At 46.0% G+C, this 26,799-nt stretch overlaps 1 protein-coding gene across 2 annotated transcripts; it reads left to right on the plus strand.

The window, feature by feature from the left end:
- The first annotated feature begins 459 nt into the window (after window positions 1-459).
- Window positions 460-26,357, plus strand: ADAMTS4 (ADAM metallopeptidase with thrombospondin type 1 motif 4). Of its 2 annotated transcripts, none has more exons than XM_085639244.1 (9): window positions 460-1,633; window positions 14,120-14,458; window positions 15,048-15,180; window positions 15,861-16,031; window positions 16,667-16,953; window positions 17,629-17,815; window positions 18,348-18,523; window positions 19,617-19,792; window positions 21,002-26,357. In XM_085639244.1, the coding sequence occupies exons 1-9, from the start codon at window positions 998-1,000 to the stop codon at window positions 21,435-21,437; spliced, it is 2,541 nt and encodes an 846-aa protein (XP_085495370.1). In that variant the 5' UTR covers window positions 460-997; the 3' UTR covers window positions 21,438-26,357. The 2 variants fall into 2 exon arrangements, with proteins under 2 accessions (XP_085495370.1, XP_085495371.1); XM_085639245.1 differs by lacking the exon at window positions 460-1,633 and adding an exon at window positions 6,723-6,842.
- The last annotated feature ends 442 nt before the right edge of the window (window positions 26,358-26,799 follow it).

Consider the following 26,799-nt stretch of genomic DNA (forward strand, 5'->3'; position numbering starts at 1 on the left):
GAAAACTTCAGAGAGACAATACTAAGAAAGGTTGGGCGAGAGAAGAACGGTTGAGACTTTTTGAGAGAGAGAGAAGTTGGGAGCGAGAGCGGGAAAGTACATATAATAAAGAGAAAAAGAGAACACAGCAATCCAGACGTTTAGCAGAATAGCTGTGTCAGAAGTTGGCCTCTTGCCCCCACCAAGTTCTTCCCCTCGAGCTGGATAATGTATCCCTGGCGAAAAGCCAAATAAATTAAACCGGAGCACCCCCTAATTTCCTCCCGACTATCTTTTGTTGTACATGCTTGTATATTATTTATTATCTGATCCAAAGGAGAAAAAAAACGCCGTTGGCTCCCAAACTGCGTGCGCTCCACCTCATCAGGAGAAAAAAAAACAGCCAGCCAATGGGAGGCGAGCCGGGACAGCTGTTAAAAGAGCTGCGAGCCAGGAGAGCCGCTAGAGTGTGGACTCAAGGGTGAGAGGGAACCGGAGGACAGCGCGAGACCCGCAGGCTCTCCGAGGATCCGCAGCCGGGGCTTGGAACTCTGCAGACCCGGCATCAATACCAGAGTCTCTGCACCCCTGTCCCCCATAAACTCCGCATCTCCTCGGCGCCTTCGAACGGAACTGCACAGACGTCAAGTCCGCATCAAGCATTCTTTCTCATTGTCCACCGGGGAAGGGACTTTGAGACATCCAAGGGGGTTGCTGCTGTCCTTACTCGAGAGTTTGTCCTGCAGAATCGATTTGGAAGGATACCTCTTGGACAAACGCAAGCTCGTTATCACATTAGTTTGCTAGGGAGCCCTGCAAATTTTAAACTGAATGACTTTGAAACTTTTGTATCTATACCTAGACTGTTTGGCTGCCTGTAGTACAAGAGACTTGATTTTGATGCAGGAAAAGTGATTTCTCCTACACTAATTTTCTACCGTGCATCTGCCAGTACTGGAAGGCTTTGTAGTCCTTCATAAACCTCTTCACATCAGGAGAAGATATTCATTCATTCAGAATGCTGGCTCTTCTGCTTGTGGCTGCCACATGGTCCCACCTCGCCCTGTCATTGGAAGAGAGCGGCTCAGCTGGTTACAGAGAGGAAATTGTGTTTCCGGTGAGGGAGCGGTCGAGCGTCCTCGCCGTAGACAGGGAACAAGCTGACTGGCCCCTGACCAGTGTAGGTAGCCCGCTCCCAAGGCACCTGTCTTTCCGCCTCCGGGCTTTTGGCCAGGCTCTCCTCCTTGATCTGGAAAGGGACCCTAGCTTCCTCTCTGAGGACCTTACGGTGCAGTATGTGGGCCGCAATGGGCAACCAGATGCCGATGGCTTGGCCGAGACTGGGAGCTACTTCACTGGCCTTGTGAATGCTGACCCAGAGTCAGTGGCGGCCTTCAACTACAACGGAACATCCCTACTTGGGGTGCTTCAGTACCGGGGAGAAGAGTACCACATCCAACCGCTGGAAGGAGGCAACCAGAACAGCGTTGAAGAGATCGGTGCCCATGTGGTAAGGCGGAAGGTGTCCGAGAAGGCTCGTGGACCCATGTGCAACGTTGGGTCGCCAGTTTCCGTGAGAGCTGTAGGATCAGAGGACAAAGTTGAAGTTGAGGACCGCCGCCCATTCCGGGGTGGTTCCCCAAAGAGATCCAAGGTAAAAAAAATAGAGTTAAATGCAGTACACTGATGAATTATTTTCTTGATTGTGACTCTAGACTTGAATTTTCATGAAGACATACTCTACTGATTCTCACAGTATCACAATGATGCATTTCCTTTAATATTGTTTTGCAGATTTTATATAGCAGATTTTTTTTAATGAGAAGCAGCGATTGTAAATCAAAGTGGGCGCTCAGAGTGATCCACCAAAGATGTCTTTTAATTAAACTGTATAAGCCAGGACATTGGTGGTACCAGGTACATTTGAGGACTAAATCATTAATTTGGCACTGATGAATAAGCCCTACAGAAGCCACATAAGATTGTGGCAATACTTGCCGAGTATTATGAGTATTGGGTATGTAACCCAATATATGTTTACATTCCTCCTATGTTTAATGTTCTGAACCCACTGTACAAGTCACAAACATTCCAAGGGAACCTAAAGGCATTTCTCTCTCTGTGTTTTAGCAAATTGTGTTTCTTGGTTTGAGGTTTTAACACCAAAACTAAAAGAAGTGGTGTTGTCCACCTCTGAGCAGGTATGGTTGCTGCGGTCAAGATAGCAAGATTGTGGGACCATCTGCGGCCCCCAAACTATTAACACCCAGTTTCATGTGTCTGTATCATGCTGAGAGGTTAAATGACCAAAAGACAGAGGTCAACTCCAGAATCTTCCAATCCAAGAGGCTGGTTACAACATAATTTCACCATCTAGCAAATGTCACCTAGGAAAGTAGCGAGCCGCATGTTGAAGTTGGCGGGCTTAGATCAATTATCCCTTTAAAAAAAGATTTGAGGAGAAAAACGACATGTAACAGAATACAAAGAAAAGCGTTCTGATTGGACGACCCACTCGCATTTAACATTTAGAAAACCTGAGATATCTACTGCTGCTAATGGACTAATATTTAAATACCAGGGCTCTGATTAAGAAGCTATGTGAACTCAGCAAGCGAGTAAGGGACCTAAAATCCAGCTATTTATTAGGGCACCTAGGCTAGGTTTTCTGAAGCTCCAAATGAACGTTCACTTGACACATTTGCATACTTTAGTTCTGAAGGAAGAGGAGATTCACTTCTTAGCTACGAGAGGCTCAAAAAGGAACTGGCGTCTGTCCCATCCGTGGTTGACGCTGGCATACAAAGTGATGCACTGACTATGGGAAGTCTGCAACTGGTAGGGACTATGTAGTCCGAGCCAATGAGAGCTGTGGAAATTGTGACAGAAGAGTTTGGCAGCCAATGAGAGCTCTAGATAATAGAAAGGGAGAGTTCAGGGGAGTGCACGGGGACGAGTCCACCCATTGCCAGATTACAAATGCTCAAAAGTCATAGGGAGTCAGATGACAGACTCCATTGGGACTAGTAAGCCAAAGGCTTTGCCTAACAAACCAATCATTAAGCAGTCATAATCTTCAGTCAGACTGAGGACAGAACTGTAATTGTTTTTTAATGGAAGCCCAATACTGCACAGGTTAATGTGGGGACAAATAGCAAAGTAGTCACTCTGTCTTGAAGGAGGGAAAGAGGTAGAAATTTGGGATGAGTGGGAGAAGGGTATCGATCAAACAGCATGGATTGCTTTGTGTTTGAGATATTTTAACCCCTTCAGTGCCCATGACGAGCTGGACTCGTCATGGGCTGCGGTGGCGCTGTGCCCATGACGAGTCCAGCTCGTCATGAACTCCGCCCGCTAATGGAAGGCGCGGCACTGGGCGGGGAAAGGGGCGGGCATGCAGGGGGTTAAGAAAGAAGAAGGCTCTTGACAGTGAAATCCAAAGTACTATTTCAGAAACGATTTATCTGGCCCTTGATGGACATCAATCTTATGCCAGGATTATAAATAAAAGAATCTGTCAGTTAACATCATTCATCAGCTATCACAAGGGCGCACGATGAAGGTTCTTGACACCCAATCCAATGGTGGGTTTAGTACGCCAATGAGACTTAAATTAGCCCCCAGTCGGGAACCACTGTGTGTAGATTTATCTCAAGAATATTTATTGTGGAAATCCTGAAGTCTCGTTTCGGTCATCTCAAAGTTCCGGGGCTTCTGCTGGCCTTCGCCATCTGAACTGGCGCGTCCCTTACTCCTGAGTGGAGATCATCCGCTCATATGTCACCATCCAGTGTCGTAAACTCTCTTCCCATTTAATGCTGGTCCCATCCAATCAATCAATCAGGGAATTTTGAAGCACGCTACTCACCCGTGAGGGTCTCAAGGCACTAGGGGGAGGGGAGTAGCTCCTGTCCTAGGTCTGCCAGTGAGTGAGAGGGGTGGAACTAACACACACTTCTGCACAATAATGGCAATTTCCAACTAGCAATTCACCTTCAGTGCAACGGTGCGGTAAAGGAGATGAACAGATGACGCTGTGCTGACTATCAGAACGAATGGGTGGTTAATGCCTGCACACACCACGCTAAATTACTGGAGTTATGTCACAAACCCAGTGATGCAAGAACTCCAGATTTTAGATCAGGGCATAAAGCCAGTTGCAGGTTTTCCCTTTGAAAGCAGGCTTTACATGTAAATGATAAGCTGAGATCTTGGTTTTTTTCTCCCCAGACTCATCAGGTCATTGCATCAATGGACTTGTGACTTTGCTTTTGCCGCTATAGTTCTAGGTACGCCCTTAAAAGATAGAAATGAAACTCCCAAAGTTAAATGAGCTTCTGCTCCAGGGCATTGAGCAAATCAAAATGTCTAACTACTATGGGGAAAAACAAATAGATGCATTCTTTGCATTGAAGATTAAGTTTGCACAGACTGAATCGGTTGGCTCTCAGTGCAGCGCTGCAGCAGCCGGAAAAGAAGGCCTAGGATTGGAAACATGTTGCAAATGGAAGCATGGAGCCATCTAGTCACTCTACCTAGAAATCTCCCTACAGAATATGGGCCATGCATCAACCTTTAGTCCTTCATGAGGCATCACGCACCATGGAGGGTGCTTGAGTGCCTTTGTGTGGATCCATCCTGTGCTTGGCCTTCCTCAGAGTGGATTAACGCCGAGCTGCGAAAAAAGTATATTAGAAATCCTTAATGCTCGTCTGGTGACATCACCAACGCCTGGCTTGGCAGCAGACTGACAGCATAAATCTTCCCTTTATTGTGGGCAGCATGGGATGGGGCCCACATGAAAGATCCCAGAACCCTCAGTAATTGGCAGTAACGGCTGAGGGAATCCAGGCAGTTAATAAACAGGCCTTTGTGTGACAGATCCTTGCAGGCACAGGGCGAGGCTTTCAATGGCAGCCAGGTGGCACCGTGCTGGGGTAGGCAGCATCACCTGCCATCCAGGGATAAAAGTGAACTCTTTTCTTTTTTGTGTTTCCTTCAAGTTATATTTTCTTTGGGAAGTACCCTGTTTCATCCTCTGCACAAAAGGTGTTTTTTTTTCTGCTTCAGAGGCAGACATTTGTAGGGTTTGTCTTAGTTCAAAAGCCTGTATGAAAACCTTTCAGCCACACTCTTGAAAGGTAGAGAATGGCTTATCATTGACCCATGGGGCACATAGGTTTTTGATTTGGCAACCATGCCTTATCAACTTCAGGGGACTTAAGTGTATGAGAAGAAAGAAGAACAGAGTGGAAGGCCCAACAAAGAAGGGTTGAATTTGAGTGAGAGCAGACTGAGTAGGAAATGGGAATAAGGTGGGATACTGGAAAGGAATATAATTTAGAAAGATGACGTGACTAACATGCTGGAGAGAATCGTAACTGGGTGCTGAATGGACGGTAGACCTACATTTGGAGAAGGTCCAAGGGCACTACTTGAATGCAGAGAGATGACTGGATGGGGAGTGTGATGGAAGAGTGAGGTGATTGGTGTAAGGGGCTGAATAAAAGGGGAGTGATTGGCTGAGGGTTTGTGAATGCAAAAGGGAGTTATTGGTAGCAGGAGTTTCGTCAAAGGGGAAGCCGCTGGATGAGGGCCTGGAAGCGGGAAATGGGTGGGAAGAGATGTGAACGGATGTAGTGATGAATGGAAGGCGGAGCTCAACAGGCGGATGGACCTCAATGGATGGGGAGGGGTCTGAAATAGGGAGTGGCTTTGGAGAACGCGTTTAAATAAAATGAATGATGTTTGGATGAGGTGATTTACTGGAGGGAATTTGAATAAGTAAGCAATGCTAAGTAGGCAAATAATAGACGGGTGAAAGGTTATGTAGAGTTAAAAGGCGAGGAGGAGCAATGTCGTAGGCCTGTAAGTTCCCATGTGCAGTGAGAAATACTGCATCTACTAGTCCCAGAATGCAGTGCTCCGGCCCTTGGCTATAGCTGGTTGCAGTATCACAGACAATATGGGGCCACCTGGACACAGCGTGCACGCGAACCACACTCTCCGAACACCCATACCTCTTTTGTGATTGTCACATTCACTGTGGCTTATATGGGTTACCGGGTGGTGTGATTTATCACAAGGACCCAAAGCCCCAACCCTGGGCTTTTCTTTTGAAAATCATTGATTTTAAGTGTGTTCAATTTATATGAACTCAGTGGGGTAGCAAGAGTCTCAAGGGCACTAAGAAAGAACACGGACTGCCTGGCTGTTTGAATTGGGTAATACAGAAATATCGGGCTTCAGTGGGGCCCGGTGCCACTGCACCTGTTGCACCACTTGAATGCACACCCCTTTTTGAACTAGGACTACAACTCCTATAATCCATTACATATTTAAATTAACCAACATTATTGCCTGCAGCCCAGTCACTGTCCTTGGTGACATGGAGTCATCTTTTCACATTTAAGTACCGTGAAGCAGCAGAACACGCAGGTTGAAAGAAAACCTATGTAAAAGCCCCTGTTACAGTGAACTACATTTTTAACTCGTTCTTGCCCTAAGCCGTCTCCTTTACCAAATCCCTCCCATACCCTTCATGCCAAGAGAGCTCTCAAGTATCCTGGCTATATGCTTAGCTCATTCTGTCCAGGGCTTTCATCTGCATTTTGATCATGTGATAAAACAGGACTACAAATCCCAGGATGCAACGAAAATTAGCTTGGAGTAGAAAAGGTACTCGCGTTTGGCACGTGGGAAACCTCGCCAAGGTGCCTGCGCGCGGCCTTCCTAGCACCGATCGCCACTGCCAAGGGGGGGAGCTCTTGCCTTGTGGGTGAGTTTCCGGGTGCCGCCAGAGGAGTTCGCAGCTGCCTCTGAGCACCGCAGCAATCCGCCTCAAGTTTCCTGCGGCCTCCCTGGTAATTGCCGTCTGCCTGGAGTTCTCGGAAGCAGCCCGGGTCCCACTTCAGAGCGCCTCGTGCCCTCTAATGGGCAGTCGGAGACACCGCGATCCCACCGGGGGATCCGCGGCCAGCGCGTCCATTCTGAGTGCGCTCCTCCTTCCCAGCATGCACCGCGGCAGGGCCAGACTTGGCAGGCGGTGGCCTGGAGCGGAGGGGCCTTCGAAGGGAAGGCCTTGGACGGCGAGGAGAGCCCAGCGCGGCTCTGTGGTTTGCTTTCTTCCTTCTATTAATTAGAGGACACTGGTCAGTGACAGGCGCTTCAGAGGGGGAAGAGTGACGGTGCCAGCAGGGATGCTGTGGGAAAAGTGCAGTGTGGGCTTCCCCACGGGGCTCGTTCCACTCTATCGAGCCCTGCTTTACTCCTGTTCGACCCCAAGTCAAAGATAGTGGTCGGTGACAAGGAAGACTGCTGCAGACGGGCCACCCAGTGTGGCCCAAATGGTTGCCACAGACGTGCCAACGTTGACATTGTTATGGTGTCTGTGGCGCTTTTAAGTGGAGCCTTGTGCGATGAAAGCCATTCACACCTAAGCTGGAAACCTATTAAAAGGGTTTCCTGCTCACAGTGTGCTTTTCACGAGGTTACCGTGTGATGGGGTGTGAAAACGCTTGCCCCGTGTGAGTTGGCAGGTCTGTTACCAACTGACTCCTACTAACATACCTGAAAACAGAAATTGGCAACATGTAAGCAGAGAACTGGAACGCAATATTCCTGGTGCATACATGCTAACTAACATTTGACCTAGGTTTAAAAAAAATAACGAGTATTTTTTTTTTCTCCACATGCATTAACATTGAAAGTGGGGTTAATATAGGAAGCTAAATTAAACCCACTTTTTCGTTTTAAAATCGAGTCTCCCGCCATAATCGGATCTTTTGGCTTGTATCATTTGGGAACCGAAAGGAAGGCCTGTGGAGCTGTACAAAACTCTACAAATAATACCTGAGCTAGCGTACTTCAGCCCAGCCGTACCCTGGCTGAAGTGATGGGGAATGTCTTGACAAAAAGAGGTTACAAAGGGTCCCTAAGTTTTCCTAACTCCTTATAGTTTGAGATGCAAGGCCTTCATGCCGTAACTCCATATCTGTGCTGGAGTAAGTCGTGGTAATGAAAAACCACACTATCTTTCAATGGAACAGGTGCGCATAGGCACCGCTATAAACATGACAGTCGTTCTACATATGCTGAGGTTTATCACATAGTGTGCTAAAGCACTTGCCCATTTTTCACTTCTCAAATTGCTCTGGGTAGGTAGGGTCCAGGCTTGAGCTTAGGAGTCTTTGCCACTCACACCTCTCCGGTAGCTCACACCGACCAGGCCTTACCTCCAGATCTGGTTAGGCTTCCCAAGAGAGATCCGGCGACTCTCTACAACTATTTCTTACCTTCTTCACAGAGCTGTAATGGTCTAACCAACGTGTGGCGAGGAAATAATCCATGCGATTGACCGTGCAACTCGGGTTACGAACTGCACCCAAGTCTGGTGAGTTAGGGGAGAACGGGTTTCATTGACGTGCTAGCCAATGGCAGATGGCTTGGAGGCTTGCACCTTGTCCCTGATGAGCTGCCATACATCTTACTTTTGGAAAGCTTAGGCGGCCATTTTATTCTCATGCCATGATTCTACCCTGTGACCTGTAGGTTACACACATTTCTGCGACAGGCGCATCAACCGACTACGCTATATCGGTTTATGTCTCGATGCAAAATTCTCAATACCTTTCAGTGTAACCTTTCCTGACTTCACTCCAACTCTTTGGAATCTCATTCACTGGGTGTTTCAGATTGGCTCCACCACCCCCACCCTCCCCACACTGGCAGAAGGGGTGGCAGAGTGACCCGCCCTGCCCACACTGACAGAATGGGCAGCAGAGTGACCTGCCCTCCCCACACTGACCAAATGGCCGGCAGAGTGACCCGCTCTCCCCACACTTACAGAAAGAGTGGCAGAGTGACCCGCCCTCCCCCACACTGACAGAATGGGCAGCAGAGTGACCCGCCCACCCCTCACTGACAGAATGGGCAGCAGAGTGACCAGCCCACCCCTCATTGACAAAATGAGGAGCACAGTGACCCACCCTCTCCACACTGACAGAATGGGCGGCAGAGTGACCCACCCTCCCCACACTGACAGACTGAACGGCAGAGTGACACACCCAACCCACACTGACAGAATGGGCAGCGAGTGACCCGCCCTCCCCTCACTGACAGACTGAACGGCAGAGTGACACACCCAACCCACACTGACAGAATGGGCAGCAGAGTGACCAGCCCTCCCATCACTGACAGAATGGGCGGCACAGTGACCCACCCTCCCCACACTTACAGACTGAATGGCAGAGTGACCCGTCCTCCCCACACTGACAGAATGGGCAGCAGAGTGACCCACCCTCCCCACACTGACAGACTGAACGGCAGAGTGACACACCCAACCCACACTGACAGAATGGGCAGCGAGTGACCCGCCCTCCTCACACTGACAGAATGGCCAGCAGAGTGACCCGTCCTCCCCACACTGACAGAATGGGTGGCACAGTGACCCACCCTCCCCACACTGACAGACTGAGCGGCAGAGTGACACACCCAACCCACACTGACAGAATGGGTAGCAGAGCGACCCGCCCTCCCCTCACTGACAGAATGGGCAGCAGAGTGACCCGTCCTCCCCACACTGACAGAATGGGCGGCAGAGTGACCCGTCCTCCCCACACTGACAGACTGAGCGGCAGAGTGACACACCCAACCCACACTGACAGAATAGGTAGCAGAGCGACCCACCCTCCCCACACTGACCGAATTTGGGGAAGAGTGACCCGCCCTCCCCACACCAACGGAATGGGGGGCAGAGTGAAGAAGTGGGGGAGAAAAGCAGAGTTACAGCATCACTGCCTCAAACACAGTTCCCAAGCAACGCACTTCAGCGTTAAACAGAACCACAACATTGACACGCTCCACATGTCTGTAGGTTTCTCTCTCTTAAAGAACTTTAAAGCCAATTACAACACCATTTCAGGTCCATGGAAAACAAGGTCCTCTTGCCAGGTATTCTGAGAAGGCTCTGCTTGAATTCACTCGGTAGATCCAAATCGTAAAGCAGCCGAATCACCAGGAGAAAGATGAGAGGTTGAAACTTTTCAGCCAAAATTTGTATGGGCATGGTTAAAACCATGAGCTCCACCACACTAGGGTCAAAGTTTTCAAGTGTCTTATACAGAAAAGGAGTCTATAAAACACAGGCCATGCTGAGACCTAGGGGAGGTAATGCAAAAAACGAACAAATCAGCTCTGCAAGATTTTGGGGTCTTGTCACTGCATGCTGCAAGGAAGCAGGCATGGAAAAGAAACGAACTTGTTATGATTTTAGAAAAGAAATGCAATTTTCATGACCACGTGACTCCATGCCACTGGGGTGTGAATTCCAGTCTTGCAGTTTCGATTAATAAACTGAAGCATCATGGGAGATGAAGTGTTGTTTCCAGTCAATTGCACCAATTGAACTACAGGTTTTGAAAGTAAAGCCCAGAACTGAAAAAAATATGCCCCCTATGACATAGAGCCGTATTTTCACGTTATTGTACTGGATTGGGTTGGAAAGGGTTTTGAATGGTGAAAATTCCACTTTTTGTTGTTCAGCATGTTGTGCAAGCGATGCTTGACTTTTACAAGTAAAGACTGCGCCTGTTTCCTCAGTCATATATTGTTGTGATACTCAACACATTTTGTGTCCTAGAATCCCTTGAGATGAGAAGGGCGGAGAATAGTTTGAAGATAATATTTTTCCCAAATGCACGCAAGTGTCCCCAGGCAAATTATCAAATACAGGATCCACTGCCAGCTGTTTGACAGCTGGATCGTGCCCCAGGCATATGTGGGTAGAAGTTAGTGGAGACGATGTTGTCTTTGGTCAATATTGAGGCTCTGAAGGGGAGGCCTCACGGGACGCAAAGATGCTTTTCCATGTAACAGTTTTGTAACGTGACCTTTTGCCCTTGATTGAGGCTGCCCAGCATTCATACCTGGAAAGCCAGTTCTCTGAAGCCCGAGCTTTAACCTACTGAGGTATCTTATTAAGGGCCCAACCCAACCTTTTTCGGAAACCTGGGCAGATTGGCATAAAAAAGGTCCAGTTCCATGAAAGAGACATCTTAGTAAACGGCAAGCGCCTTTGGCAGTGCAACATAAGGTCTTAACGAAGAGTCCGCAGGACCTAAAGGATGATGTGCTAAGGGCAGGGTGTCGATGGATTACTCCATGTAGTAGTCAGGACGTTATAATGATAAATCAGATGAACAGCATTGGAGACAGGGGCGGCTCCTCCACGTGGGCAGAGGAGCGTCGCCCCACTGCTTTCTCGAAGCATAAACATGAAATGGTATTTTAAATACCATTTTATGTTTCTGCTTCTCGCACTGCGTGAAAGCAGAATGGTATGCCTGGTTGGGGGCGGGCGGGTGGACTGCTCCTACTCCAGGCAGGGGGGGGGAGTGGCTTGCTCACTGTTGTAGGCGCTAACTGTTTGGTCGACCCCAGGGCAAACCAGTCATGTACACTCTGCATGCAGCCTACATAGAGAAAATTGCCTCCCCATAGACGCCCTGGGGGTCGGCGTCCTAGCCAATCACAACGCTGCCATTGCAGCATTCTGATTGGTTTAGGGGAGAGGAGGGAGGCTGTCTGCTTCCTATTTGGAGAGGAGAAAGGAGACGTGACGCGGGACCGAAGGGGATGGTAAGTTTAATTAAAAAAAATATTAAATGAACCCCCTTCCTCTCTGCCCCCCCAACCGTGAGTCATGCCGGCTACAACTGATTGGAGAGCACATACTCACTGTCACGAGTAGCGCATCAAGTTTGACACCAAGGGCAGTTTCATGGTGCCCACTTCCAGAGAGGCTTTGGGGCAAGCGATTAACATCACGATCGAGAAACCAGGACTTTTTCTCCCCTTACTGATGAGGCCTGGCTGCGCACTGTGTACTCTTGGTGTACTTTCCACCTTAGTCACTCACCGCTCTGCGTCTACACTCCATGTTGCGCGGGCGTGTTGATGACGTTCAGTTGTGGCATTTTTTACTTTGTGTTCCGCCAAATTCTGCTCCCTCCCACCCACCGCATCATCCCGCTTGTGTACGGTTGTGCAACTGTGTTGTGACGTTGATGCCTACGCACAGCTTTCGATTCTCCTAGTCTTGGAGCTTATTTAATTATCTGGAGTAGCGAGGCCTGCTCCTGTCAGGCGGTGGAGAAAGACGAGCCAGGAACCTGCCACTGTAAAACAAGAAGGCCCATCCTATGCTTCATCCCAGTTTGTTTGGGTTTCTCCAAATGGCTCTGGGTTAGGTTATGTGAGCTGAGAGGATTACAGCAGCAACGTCAGCAGTGGCGCAACCCAGACAGAACGACTATGTAAGTGCTCTTAAGACACGCGCCACACATGAAGATGTCCAGCGCATCCATTTGCAGCCATAAATCACCCATGGATGTCAGAGTTTGCTATTGCAAAAGTATGTTCTGTTTCCCGCCATCTGTCTTTGTTTTGTTCATCTCATTGCAACAGCTGAAGTATGTGTCCATGAAGGGTCGGGATTTTTTTATTACTGGACCAAAGGCGAATGGCCGACTCGGTGCTTTCATCATTCGGAGGTTGGTCAATAAAACTCAAGGTCTGGGCGGTGACAATAATTGTTCGTGCTGGAAGCGCATCGAACCCAATACCTGCAAATGGAAATATCCACAAAGGCAGAAGGCAGGTCTCTCTTGGCCAGGTCTTCTGTGGCAGGGAAGGACACCAGAAATTCGCTTTTCCTGGCCTAGTGTAAAAAGTACCATGATCAAGGAAGTTATGCAGCTCACGTGGGTCTCTGTGTACAGAGTCACCACTTCCAGCTACTTATGTACACAACCTCGCATAAGGACACAACATTTGTTATTCTTCTGCGCTTCGAGCAAAGGTAAGCTTTCAGACTGCTCATCAAACTTGGAAGCATGAGGCATGGAAATGTTATTTTTTGAGCCGGAATTGTGCCAGATATTAATGCAAAGCCTTGATCCTGTGTCAACCACAAGATAACTTTGCTTATAAAATGGGATGGTGTCCAGGCAGCACGCCAGTGTTCTGGAGACACTTGCAAGGCAGCCGTCTCAATTCCGGTTCCTAATAAGCTTTACGTGCCTATTAAAGTTGTTCCTTTTCCGTCAGTATGCTGGCTGACTCTCTAAGTAACACCTATCTGTGGGTGTTGGGGCCCTCAGGAGGAGAAGGGTGGACGCAGCGTGCATTTGACGTGCCTAAGTCCTTTAGAAGTCACTTTCTATATTTCTACATTGATCAGGCAAGCCAGCATGGTCATGAAGCCAGGGTATTAGCTGAAAAAGGGGATTTTAAAGATCTAAGTGTCACTGATAGAGAGTATGTCCTTCCTGTCAATGATATTTGTTTATTTGATGGTTTATGTACAGTGGTCTGTCTGTCTGTCTGTCTGTCTATCCATCTATCACACAGTGGCATCTCTGTAGATAATCTTTTAAAATATTGAAAAGTGGTTCCTTGGGAAAGAACACTATCTATCGGTCTGTGTGTCTGTCTGTCTGTCTTCACCCACACACATTTACTGCTGCCTGCACACTTACTCTTTGTATGTGATGGACCAATTTGTGATTTTCTGGCAAACCACAGGTGACCATTTCCCAACTACGAACCAGAATAATGAATCGCCAACTACTTCTCTAAGGGACAGCTTTTAGAATATGGTTACTTTGCTCATGCTTCTAATAGTATAGATCAGAATCTACACTCGGCGCTAAAGTGAGTCCTAACTTAAGTAGCATAGCGACCATGCATGAGTTTTGTGTAACTTTGAGGACTGTGTCGTTTGTGTTGAAGATATGTTTACATTCAAAGTCCCAGACGCTGCTATTCGAGGGATGTGTATGATGTATTTGCACATATAATGCCACACACCGATTTATGGACTTGCTGCAAACGTTGTATGGACAAAAGGTGCATTATAGTGTTTTGGGAAAGCCGTAACACTGAAATCCTAATCCTAACTATTGTGAGATCAGTGCAAGTTTGGTGCAGTGCTACAATAATTGTTCTCCCTGCAAGGTTGAACACACAGCATTTGTTCTGATTCGCCTTATAAAACAATGAACTAGTCTAAAGAGCAGCAGATGTTGACAGCGAGAATTGCATTATTATTCTGATATCCTCCATGTTTGGTCTTTTTCAGCGCTTCTCTTCTGTTCCGCGATATGTGGAGACCCTGGTGGTGGCAGATGAGACCATGGCTACGTTCCACGGTGCCGGGCTGAAGCGATACCTGCTAACTGTCATGGCAGCGGCAGCCAAATTCTTCCGCCATCCTAGTCTCAAGAATCCAATCAACGTGGTGGTGACCCGGCTAGTGGTGATTGGCCAGGCGCAGAAGGGCCACACCTATGAAGGCCTGAAGATGACCACCAACGCAGCCCAAATGCTTCGCAACTTCTGTGAATGGCAGAAGGGTCTGAACAAGGGCAACGATTCCGACTCAGAGCATTTTGATACCGCCATTCTCTTCACCAGACAGGTATATCCTAAATCAATATGGTGCATTAGCGTCAATAGCGGACTCCGGAAGATTTTCATTTGGCTCGTTGCATAGATTCATTACAGTAGACATAAAAAAAGACAAAACCGATATTCCCTGGTCAATTTAACTACAGTTTCTAATGTGGCCAAAAGACTCCATGTCACTAGGATTCGAGTGCTGTGCTTTTAATTAAACTATGGCATTCTGGGAATTGTAGCTTGATCACCTTCAATTAATAAAAGTACCAGACCAGATGACATTTTTTAAAAATATATGGGCCAGGGCAAGAACCATGGGTGCCTATTTGAAAATGAATAATCTTCTTATCCTAACACTAATGCCATTCCTGGGGGGAGTAGAGGGGGATGTAATGCAGCCATCCCTGGGGAAAATGAGCAAACAATATTTTAATAGTTGAACAAAAAGTGCTTCATGTTTAGCCTCTTGTATTCCTCCTAAATTGTGATACAAAAAACAGAACTGCATTGTTGTACTAGGGCGTCCAAAGATTCCTGCTATCATTTGCATTGATCTGAATCCTAAAAAAACGTTTCTCATAACAGATTATTACGCTTTTTTCCACTAGAATCTTTGTGGTGTTTCGACGTGTGACACATTGGGTATGGCTGACGTTGGCACGGTGTGTGATCCTTCCCGGAGCTGTTCCATAGTCGAAGATGATGGTTTGCAATCCGCCTTCACCGCAGCGCATGAGCTTGGTGAGTTCCAGAGACCAGATTACTAACAAACTGGGGAAGCCAGACGCACACCCATACTTGCCGTTGACCTTTGAACTAATTCGAGCTTCAACAAAATATTGCTAATTCAAAACAGATCTTGAGTTATCTGAAAATGGATTAAAAGGGTGTATATACATTTTTTGTAATGTAATTAATGAGAGTCATACAATTAGGACAAGAGGCAATCTGAGCACACTTCTTATGCTCTTTGGCTAATCTTTAACAATGAGAATCCGCTCTTAGCCTCCTAGAAAATCACATTCCTGATTGTCTGAACCCACCCTCTAGCGGGACTCTATCCGCCTCTCTCACATAAAGCGTTAATGTCCAGCTTTTTCCTAGGTTGGAAAGAGCCATTAAAGTGGAGGACCTGTCTTTGTTAATTTGCTAGTGTTCGTTATCGGAGAAATATCAGCAGTACCTAACTTGTAATTGGAAGTACATAGTTCTTAATAGATTAGTTCTCAGTTAGAATTTCAGGCTTAGCTGCCACAAAGTGGCTTGATTTAGCTGCAGCCCAAAAGGATATGTTTGTTGTGTACAGTACCGACTGCCTCTCAGACCTGCCATCAGATCCAGGGGCTTCCCCATATTTTCATGTTAAAGATGTCTATACATTTTTGGAACGGTGAACTGATGTCTGTTTGATGCTCTTCCAGGCCACGTCTTCAACATGCTCCATGATGACTCCAAGTCCTGTGCGGATCAGAAGCGCGTTGCCAGCAAAACCCGTCACATCATGGCACCAGTGATGTCTTATGTGGACCCAGAGGAGATGTGGTCCCCCTGCAGCGCTCGCTTCATCACAGACTTCCTGGACAGCGGTCATGGTAAAAGGCTCTTGATGTTCATATCTGTATCCTGCTCCCTGCTTTGCTAAGTGGACTATCATGCATTTTTCCTCTCCCGCTCTTTGCTGTGTCGTCACTTGTACCCCGGATTTACACTTCTCAAGCTCTGACAGGCAGCCTACTTCTTAAACATTCACTGGTCATTCTTTGAAGTTGGACTATCAGCCCGCTTACTCTCACCATCATTTCTAGTGGAAGGAAAAATTAGGCGGCTAACTATGACACCATGGCAAGCGTAAATTGCATGGTCATACGCTAAAGTACTTATATTTATACTAAGTGCTGACGAGTAGGAGGAATTAAAAGTCTAGCACTTGGCACAACTCATTGTTTGGAGCTGTTAAGCCTGTAAAAAGCAAGCCCACTGTTTATATCAAACCACCAAACATGGTTCTGCCTTCCTCATTTTAGTTCATTGCTAATGTCTTTGAGTAAGGAAGAACTTCTGTGTCTTCTCCTTCATCCTGTGAAATCTTGCTTGCGTCTCCATTTTCTCTTGCTTCTCCCTGTCTCTTTCTAATCCTTATTTGCTAAATCAATACTGCCTAATTGCCAGTCTGGTCTCTCAAAGAAATGCTTTTCATTTCAAATAACCTTACCTTTGCACTCCCCAGGTCACTGCCTGCTGGACAAGCCCAGTACTCCTCTGCGCCTCCCAGTGCCATTCCCCGGAAGCAATTACGACTCTGACCGGCAGTGCCAGCTCACTTTTGGGTCCGAATCGCGACACTGCCCTAATCTGCACACGCCCTGCTCTTCTCTCTGGTGTACGGGGCGATTCGATGGACAGTTCATGTGCCAGACCAAGCACTTTCCCTGGGCGGATGGCACCCATTGCGGCCACGGCAAAACCTGCATGAATGGACGCTGCATCAGCAAAGTGGAGATGAAAGCCTACAACGTGAGTCCCAAAAGTTATCAGCCTTAGGGTCCTGGTGGCCTCATACGTTCTGGCTCTTTAAACCAATGACCTAAATTTTCTTCAAACCAGGTCGCTTTTCATGGTATTAAATATTTGATGAGTTAATTGATGAATCAGTTTAATTACTGATCTTGAAATCAGCTGACGAGGTCCAATACCTCTCCAGTAGAGGCCAATGTTTAATTACACAAAGACATTCACATCTCTGAGAACATCCGCTGGGTGTCGAGTGTGGAAACTGATTGGCTGGATTTAAAGCTCCCTTAAATTTCCGCGGATTCCATTTACAACTTTATAAGAAGGAGCAGAATTTAATATGTTTATAATAGTATTCTTTCGATCATGTTAATCCTTAGAAATTGCATTCCCAGGGCTCACCTAGGCCAAATGTATCAATTCTAAGGCATAGCGTTGGTGTAGATTTACATTTGCGTCCGAACTAAATTCCAAAACACTTAATGTTTTTCAACAAACAAAGACATTTCTTTTCTTGAAAAAGATTTGTTGAGCAAAGCAAGCTCCAACGGGCCATGTCTAAAGACTTGGCCGATTGCAGTCTGCTATCTGTGGTCTTCAGCCAATATAACAGTAATTCCACTGCGCGATCCTACACTGGATTGGCCTAAAATGATCTCTGCTGCTTTTATTTTGCAGGTCCCTGTGAATGGAGGCTGGGGACAGTGGGGGCCATGGGGCGAGTGCTCCAGAACATGTGGAGGCGGGGTGCAGTACTCTCACCGCGAATGCAACAAGCCAGTCCCCAAAAATGGTGGCAAGTACTGTGAGGGGAAGAGGACCCAGTACCGCTCCTGTAACGCCCAGGATTGCCCAGGAGGCAATGGTGAGTGTTATGGCTCTGAAAGGCAATTTGTTCATCTTTCACAAATCTCTCAGGCCACCTCTAAGCAAATACATGTCTATCTCAATAACAGATTCTGTAACTCAAAAAAACTTAATGAAACTCTGGAATGCTAACTTTTGTTTTGGGAAGATTCGAAAAGATTTGAAATGAGAAAATGACTTACTCTACAGAGTGAAATACATCCTTAGACACAGCACGGACAGACAATGGTCTCGGGTGTGCAGCCCGACTCATGTGGGACACCCTTCCATATCACATTTCCCTCGAAAATGTTCCAATCTAAACACAGAGGCTCTTTATGGATTATCTTTCCAATTGTTATCATTAGTTTGAGACCATCAAACGATGAGCATCCCTAGCGGGCTCTTTCAGAAAGAAACACACATTTTTACTCGCTCTTAATTTCTACCTTTTTTTAATTTTAAGAAACTGTCAAAAGTGGTTGTTTGTAAAAGTGCTTTAGAATGTGAGCAGCAACTGTACTTACCTGAATGCTTCCCTCCACCGGCAGCACTCGCCTATCGGGAGCAGCAATGTGCCACCTACAATCACAGAACTGATCTGTTTAAAGGCTTCCCTTCCCCTATGGACTGGGTACCAAGGTACAGCGGCATCGCAGAGAAAGACCAATGCAAGCTGACCTGCCAGTCAAGGCCACTGGGGTACTACTATGTGCTGGAGCCAAAGGTAAGAACAATACTCCTACTATGAAAATTGAGTGATTTACCGTGAAGTCATGTAAAAGTATACACATGGCAGCACAAAAAATATTTATTTTTATACCTGAAGGCGTGTTGGAATATTGAAAAGTGCAAACTGTGGTCAAACTTGTTTATGCTAGCTAAAATTCCCAGATCACTCCCTAAATTCTTATGTTAAATGTATTACAATAATACATATAAGTTAGTACAATGAGAAGTTACCAACTTCAAGAAAAATACTAGTATATTTCAACATCTCTGTTCACTTCTGGATAACAGTCCAAATCCTCCTATGGTAATGCACACAAACTTCAGGTTCTGAGTTCACAGCAGGGGCATCTGCCCTAGAGCCTGTGTATTTCCGGTCTGCAGGTGTAAAAGCACACAAACATGTTCACTTACTGTACTGAGGTGGACTCGCACATTACTAACTAACCTGATTTCAGATAACAAACATTGCCTAATCAAATGTTCATTCTATTGAGTTTCCCAAATTGAATCAATAAGATTTTGCTGGATTGAGATAAGCCACACATATTGACAATGTGGAATCTTCATTTGTAGGATAAAGTTTTGTACCTGTTAACGTCAACATATAGATTTCAAGATAAAATGCTTAACTACAAATGCTATAATGGGCACAGGCACCTCATCCCATCACCAATTAGAGGGCAAACGACCTTTACAACGCCCTCGTTACACTGCGATACATTTACATCACGGTCATTACTACGCAAGTCGTTAGAATGACGTGAGCTGGATGGTGCTATACACTAAGGGATAGTATGATTTACTATTCCAACACCTTCCCTACTGTTACGTAGGCTGGAGTTGGAATAGTAAATCATACTATTCCTAAGTCCAGCGCAAGTCGTTGTAACGACTTGCGTTGAAATAACTGCGATGTAACGTACCCCGATGTAAATCATCGCGTTGTAACGTCACATATTCCAATTAGAGTTGTGCAAAAAACCTAAAATCCTAAACAAAAAACTGTTTCAATGCATGTTATTCAGATACATTGTGTAAGCACTTAAGGAAATTCTTATCGGAGGCCACGTTTTGTGTTTTGTATCTAGGTAGCAGACGGAACCCCTTGCTCCCCTGAAACTACTTCCGTGTGCGTCCAGGGCCGCTGCATCCATGCAGGCTGCGATCGTATCATTGGGTCCAAGAAGAAATTTGATAAATGTATGGTATGTGGAGGAACTGGATCAACCTGCACCAAGACCTATGGTTCCTTCACAAAACCAAGGTGAGAAACACCCCTACCCTGCCAACTTTGCAGTTGTTTTATACTACTGTCCTTAAAATCTGCCTCTGGAGATTTGAATGTCGTGAAACTTGACAGCCGGAATCTGACAAAGGGAAGTAGGGTTCACAGGACTCTAATAAGCTACATTCGGATATGCATTCTGTTTTTGAAAAATAGTGGGCATGATAGCATTCTTTTAAGTGCCACATAAGAACATTAAAATACCATATTTAAAGTGATTGATGGAGCCCTAAAATACCTACAGGTCAATACCTAAGAAACTCGTGAAGGAATTTTTTTTATACTGCATTCAATAATGAAGTGAGACTGCTTCAAAGCACACACAGCTTTTGGATTGCCTAGGATCACTTATTGGGGTCAGGTAGGCTGCATCTCTTATCACCCCATTAGGAATTATAACATACCATCACTAAGTATGCTGTCTTCATAAAAAAATCTTTACTTCGTCTTTACAAGCAGGCGTGACAATACTTTTTAAGAGTTAAGATAAAGAAAAATAAACAGCTATAGATAGGGTGTACCTCTATTACACCACATTAGCATCATTTGTATAGCAAATCCCTTCAATTTGTAGGGACTCGGCATGCACTTGCTTGTCTGGAGGGGCCACTTAGCACTGTTCTGGGATTTTTCAGTGACCAAAGAGGACATTTTCAATTTTCAACTTTTGACACACCTGAGCTGTGTTAAAAATACATCTAGTGGAAAGCAGTGGTTCTTTACTATTTTCTATACCTGGTTCAAGATAATATAGTGTGTAAGCACTAAGTGTATGGCTCTAACGTATAGTCTTTCACTTCTACTTAAAATGAGCGCAGTGACGTGGTTGACCATGACACGACTTACATACACAACATGATATGCATGCAGATTGTTTAGTTCAGTGTTGTCCAATGTAGCCACGGAAGGGGTGGGATCCAAGTCCTATTTTCAGGAAAACCATAAAATATACATTTACTTACAATTGATCTAAGTGCAACTTATTAACATAGTATTTAACCTGAAACTCCAGTATGGAGACAACCCACCGGAAGCTGTTGGACCTGTCAAGGTATAACGCTATTACTAGCTGCCAAATCTACACAGATGGAAAATGTACATAATTCATTTATTGTTGAGTAGTAACAATGCAAATGTTCAGATTAAACTGCTGCCTAATTTTAATTCCCATTTGATGGTTCATTGCAGGTACGGGTACAATGACGTCATCACCATTCCAGCAGGAGCCACCAATATTCTGATCCGTCAGAACAGCGGCTCAGCCTCAAACAGCGACGGTGTCTATCTAGCCCTAAAGAGGCGTGACGGCTCCTATGCCCTGAATGGCAACTACATCCTTGTCCCCTCTGAACTTGATGTCAACGTGGGTGGAGGGGTTTCACTGCGATACAGTGGTGCTACCAAAAATATGGAGATCATCACCGGCAAAGGCCCGCTGAAAGAACCGCTGACTCTGCAAGCCCTGGTGGTCAGCGACCAGAGGGCGCCTCGGTTAAAGTACACCTTCTTTGTCCCAAAAAGCAACACACGCTCAACGCAACCAAAGAAACCTCTCGATGACTGGATGAGGCGGAGAGCCCAGATCCTAGAGGTACTCAGGAGGACAAGAAATAATCAGAAATAGTCTCATCAACATGCGACTGATGGTCGCGAGAAGGAATGTTTCATGGGTCCAACTGACGCGTCTGACCAGAAGTGTCTGATCGGATGTTTCTACCAGTGGCTCAGGGTGGTTATAAAGGTGCTGAATTGACAATTTCTTAAATCATCATTCCAGGGGTCACAATGCACTTTCTATGCCTGGAAGCCATGCATGGAAATCCTTTAGCCAGTTTCCTTCTAATTCAAGGAATTACTAAGGACATTTGAGATACTGGTCAATGACTCATGAGTTGCCACAGGTGCCTTGCAGTCTCTTGCTTTATGGACCACTTCCAACGTTGTGCTTGATATACAAGACCATGCCGGGTCATAGGCTCATTCTGCCATAAAACGATGTGTTTTTTGTGCTCAGGGCACAGACTATGGCTTGGATTACGGGAATGACATCAGAATCCTAAGTACCATTTATTTCATGTTCTCTGTAGCTACCCAGGACTAAAGTGAACAAGATTTTTCAAGGAAATGAATTACAAAGAATAATATCAACTCAAAAACCTGGATGAATAACAAAGAAAACAAGAGTAATAATATGGAAAAAACGAAGCAAGTTTGGCAAGCGTAATTTTTATTTGGACTCTTGCGTTGACTGGTTCAGCGTGAAGGATGATTCCCTATTTCCAGTTCAGTATTTAATATTTCCTTTCGTTGCTTTGTGACATTCTTCAAGGTACACGTGCGTCCCCTAGCTGCTCTCCACTCACATGTCGTCAAATGCACATGCAACCGTGAACTCTGGTTGGAGAACCTTCACGGCAGTGCCGCTCAGACTCGCGGAGGGCAGTTCGGGCCCGTGACATATTTTCACACAAGTACTGTTGGCCAGTGAGCAGGCTCAAAGGCGGTTCTATGCTGAGAATGATGGAGCAGTGCACCCCAAGGGCGCTCAGTGGCAGCTACAGAGCTGCACGGACTTCATTTTTAGATTTTTTTAAAAATATTTTATGATCAGGTTGAACTTGAGACTGACTTAACCAGGGTCTGGCTACCCTTTAACCCCCCAAACAAAGAGCATGGAATGCATATGAAATTGCTTCAGATCTCCCGCTAAATGACACTGAGGTTGTTTAGAACTTTGATGGATAATACAAGTCTGCGGTCTTCATTGGAGGAAGACAGTAGTGTCTAACTTGCCTTTTCTGGTTCCCTTGGGAAGTTTTTTTTTAGAAAAGTTATGATCACGATTAATTTGGAATTTTAAGGATGAAAACAAGAGGAGGTTTCAAATTCAGGAACACACATTAACCTTATTCCTCAAAAACATTCAATTCCAATATGCTTTGTTCTTACAGTTTTTGGCAGGACACTCAGATGAGAATCGTAGAGTTGAATAAACTGATGGCTCTAAAGAAAAAAAATACACAAATATCTGTAGACCTGATAGGTTGTTTGTTGCAAGCACAGACACGCAAATCACTTTTGGGAATCTGAAGATGGAGCAAAAAAAATGGAAGCAACTGTGTGGGAAGGGTTTTATTTTAATGTATTTATTTATATTTTTTGTACTGACATTGTGCCATTCTTCCAGAAAGCCTCCTGAGATGCAGCGCTTTCCAAATGTATGACTTGGGGCTCTTTTGGTGAATGCTCGATCAACTTTGTAGTGCGTGTTAATGGAGCACCTTAGGATAAAAGGTTCTCAAATTAAGATCTGTGGTTTCAAAGGGCTCTGTCGGGGCAAGCGTTGAAAGGAACTAACTCAATATCTACCATGAGGCACTGGGCTTGTGACTTTAAATGATCCACCCTGGTGCTGAAACAAGCGACCTCTTTCACTGATACATTTTGCCAAGATGTATTTTACCTTGGAGCAGACACCTTAGTTGCATCGAGGCCTCAGTGGCAAGTTTGTACCTCACTGTGGTGCCTAGTGCCCATCCCTGACGCCTACTGCCCAAACCGACCCTTTCTAGTCTCTGCTCACACGGCCACTCGTTCATGGACGTCAATTCACCAAAATGCCTGGGGTAGCGGAAGTGACTTCACATGCCCTTTGACCTTCACTTTCACTCACACATACTTACACATACACATGTATTCACAAATACACACACACACTGCCTACACATGCACACACATACACACACTCTCTTACATAAAGACATTCAACACTGCATACACCATACATAGAATTAAACACATTTTTCTTACTTACCTCAGCTGCTAGGGAAAGTCATATTCCGGCTATTTGTACTCCATTTTCAGTATAATAAAAACAATTGACAAAAACAAGGAGAGTGAAGCCCCCACCGACTTTCATAAAGACAAGCTGCTTCTGTTCCTGGCACTGATTTTGCCGCTGCTGGCACTAGGGGTCGCAAAAGCAGTGCTAGGGGTCACAAGGGGCATGCCAGGGGCCGCAGTAGCACTCCAGCATGACTGCCATAGAGAAATGAGTGGTATTCAAGTGCCACAGATTACCACTGCTCTGCCAGCAGTATGCAGAGAGTATCAGCATGCAGTGAGTATCATGCCTGTCTGCCATGAAGACCGCTGCTGGCACCAGGAGTCACAAAGGCAGTGCCAGGGGTCACAAGGGGCATGGCAGGGGTCGCAGCAGCGACCCCAGCATGACTGCCAGAGAGAAGTGAGTGGTAATCAAGTGCCACAGATTACTACTGCTCTGCCAACAGCATGCAGTGAGTATCATGCCTGTCTGCCATGAAGATTGGTTACAACAACCCAGTGTTGAAGTAGATATTGAACAGAAGGGTAGGTTTCATTAGAACTGGTCGAGTGTTCATGTTAATAAAGCACTTAGTAATCCTAGTGAGGGTTTAGCACTTTAAAAAAGCAAGTCACAACATATCTCAACAAAGTCGTACAGAGAAAGAACAGCCGGTTTTGGAGGCCCACCCAGGCCCAGGCAGACCCCATTAGCAGAGCTGATTGCACACGTCTGCCAGCTCTTTGTTAAAGTGACACTGTAAACTGACCTTGGCCTTAAACGCTGTTTGTGTAGCTCAAAGCCAACTCACGCTCCCCCTTCACCCCCCCCCCCCTCTCGTCTCTACCCGCTAAGAAAATAAAGGCCGAGCACATGAAACGGCGCTTTGTGCCTGATGAAAAGCGGGCTATCAGTGGCCCGTGACGGGCAGCGCTAGCCCACCGCCGACGGCCTGGGGACAGCCCTTCATGTGTTTCTTGTGGCAGGCTACTCTCGCGTTTCCCATGGTGCAGAGCGGCGAGGCACCCCGGGATGACCTCGCTCTGTTGGGGGTGGGGGGGTTCCACTGATCTTCTTGACTGCGGATGTCAGGGCGAGGGCTGGAACAGTTCATTTACGACCCTTGCTTTCTGCCTCAAGAACATGGCGTCCAACTTGGGTCCAGTGGACAGGAACCATGGCAGGTTTTAAGGTTGTCTCCTTTAAAGACCCAAAGCTAATGTCAATGAAACTCATTTCTGTAGTTCGTGATTCTCCTGAAAAATCTGGCATTGATGCATACATCCCTCAGGGCCTCTCTATGCCGGGCACTCTGCTCTATTTGAACCTGTCTGTTTTCTCTGCCGGTGCTATAAGCCCTCTTGTGCGTTAAGTGAATTGTGTATATATCAAAAAGCTTGTGAAAAAGTGACCTGGGTTCACGTGGGATTGGGGATTTACTGTGAGATCTCAGAAGGCTCCGAATTCGGAAAGATAAGACTCCCGCGCGCAGCTGGTTCCACTGGTTAGAAAAGCGGATGTAAGATGGGGGCAGGCAGGAAATGGGGGCAGTGACGCCCGTCTTGTCACACCTCTAGCCGCCTCACCCTAAATTATAATGCGATCCAATCCTACTTAGTTGAGAGCTGAGACTCGGGAATATTTTACAGATCATAACTGAAGTTGTTGTTCCTTGATGAAAGAAGGTCCCTGGTTGGAGCACTGATCCGTCTAGGTCATGCCTATGGCAAGAGGAAGGTCAAAGCAGAGGCTTAAGGACCCGCCCCCTCGAGAGGCAGGATTATCAGCCAATCCTGAATGGAGTTTCCTATTTCCTGATGTGCTGTCTCACTGATCTTCAATTGCCCTGCCCCACCCTCCCTATAACCCCAGAATCAGTATCTGGTATTGCCCCGCAACCCCCCCACCCCTGTCCCCATCCCACCCATTACTCACTCCAGAATTCAGTAACAGGTGACACTTTCTTTTCACCTTTGGCCAAGAGAAGAACCTGTTGTGCATGCAAAATGTGAAGGCCTCTTTGGCCTCAAAAACGTTCTGAATGGTTACCACAAATACTCATTTCAGTTATTTGTGCTTTTGTTATATGGAAATGAGTGAGATATTTGATCCAAAAAAAAAAAAAAATCTAAATTTCCAAACCCCTGGTGATGCCAAAGCAGAAACACAACTTGATTGGAGGTGGTGGGTCTTTCGAAGGGTACGAGGCTCAGAGAATGTCACTGAGAGGGCTCTTTAGAGATATATAAAAAAAATCCGAGTAATTCATGAAACCAGGTGCAGCACATAGGTAAATACAATTCATTGTAAATTTAGTGGCAACGGTTCCGAGCGTCAGGAGGCAGAAGAAAGCAGGCATTATGCCCTCACTATGGCCATCCTCCCAGTTCAAACATGTTTTTCCTTGCTTGTAATCCTGCAGTGCTATGTGCCACTCTTACACCCAGTCCATTCCTTCCACGCGCCGCCATCACATCCATAGGTTGGACTGGCAAGCATTGAAAGGCCACATTACGCCAGCCTGACAATTATTTTTTCAGGTTAAGTAACTTAATAAATGATTGAAAGCAAAGTTAAGTCAGCCCTCAGAACAAAGACATGCCCCAAGTCGCAAGCTGTATTTTATTTTGTACAAATGGCTTTTTTATATTAAATATTGTAAAAAAAATGTTTGTAATAAAACCTAAAAATTATTTAAAGCTATTTATAATACACTAATGCCAGATTCCGTGTCTTATTTGAATGAGTACTTGCCTTCCATTGTACCAATAATACTGACTTCTGTAGCAAACACTCAAATTGAAATGTCTCAATGTGAACTTTCTAATATTAACACCAGCATGACACCTATTGTATCGACCTCTGAGGGGTGAAAATCCAAATGAACCTTGGCTGCATGTTATTAGACAGGTGTTGGGTTCATGTGGTTATCTGTGTGCTCACATCCTATTTTGTATTTGTGTGAACTTCCCGGATTGGTTGCAGAATGCTTGGTGTGGCAGGAGATAGGCAGCGTTACTTGGAGATCTGTACCATAGTCCTGTAATGCCAAGTGATGGATTCGAAGCTTCGACCTTCGGGTTACGCAGTGGGTTTAAACAAACACCGAGCCTACCAATGTTTTAATGAATATAGGGTCTTATTTTATCTGTGTCAATGC

Source organism: Triturus cristatus, chromosome 12, assembly GCF_964204655.1.
Source record: "Triturus cristatus chromosome 12, aTriCri1.1, whole genome shotgun sequence".
Taxonomy (NCBI): domain Eukaryota; kingdom Metazoa; phylum Chordata; class Amphibia; order Caudata; family Salamandridae; genus Triturus; species Triturus cristatus.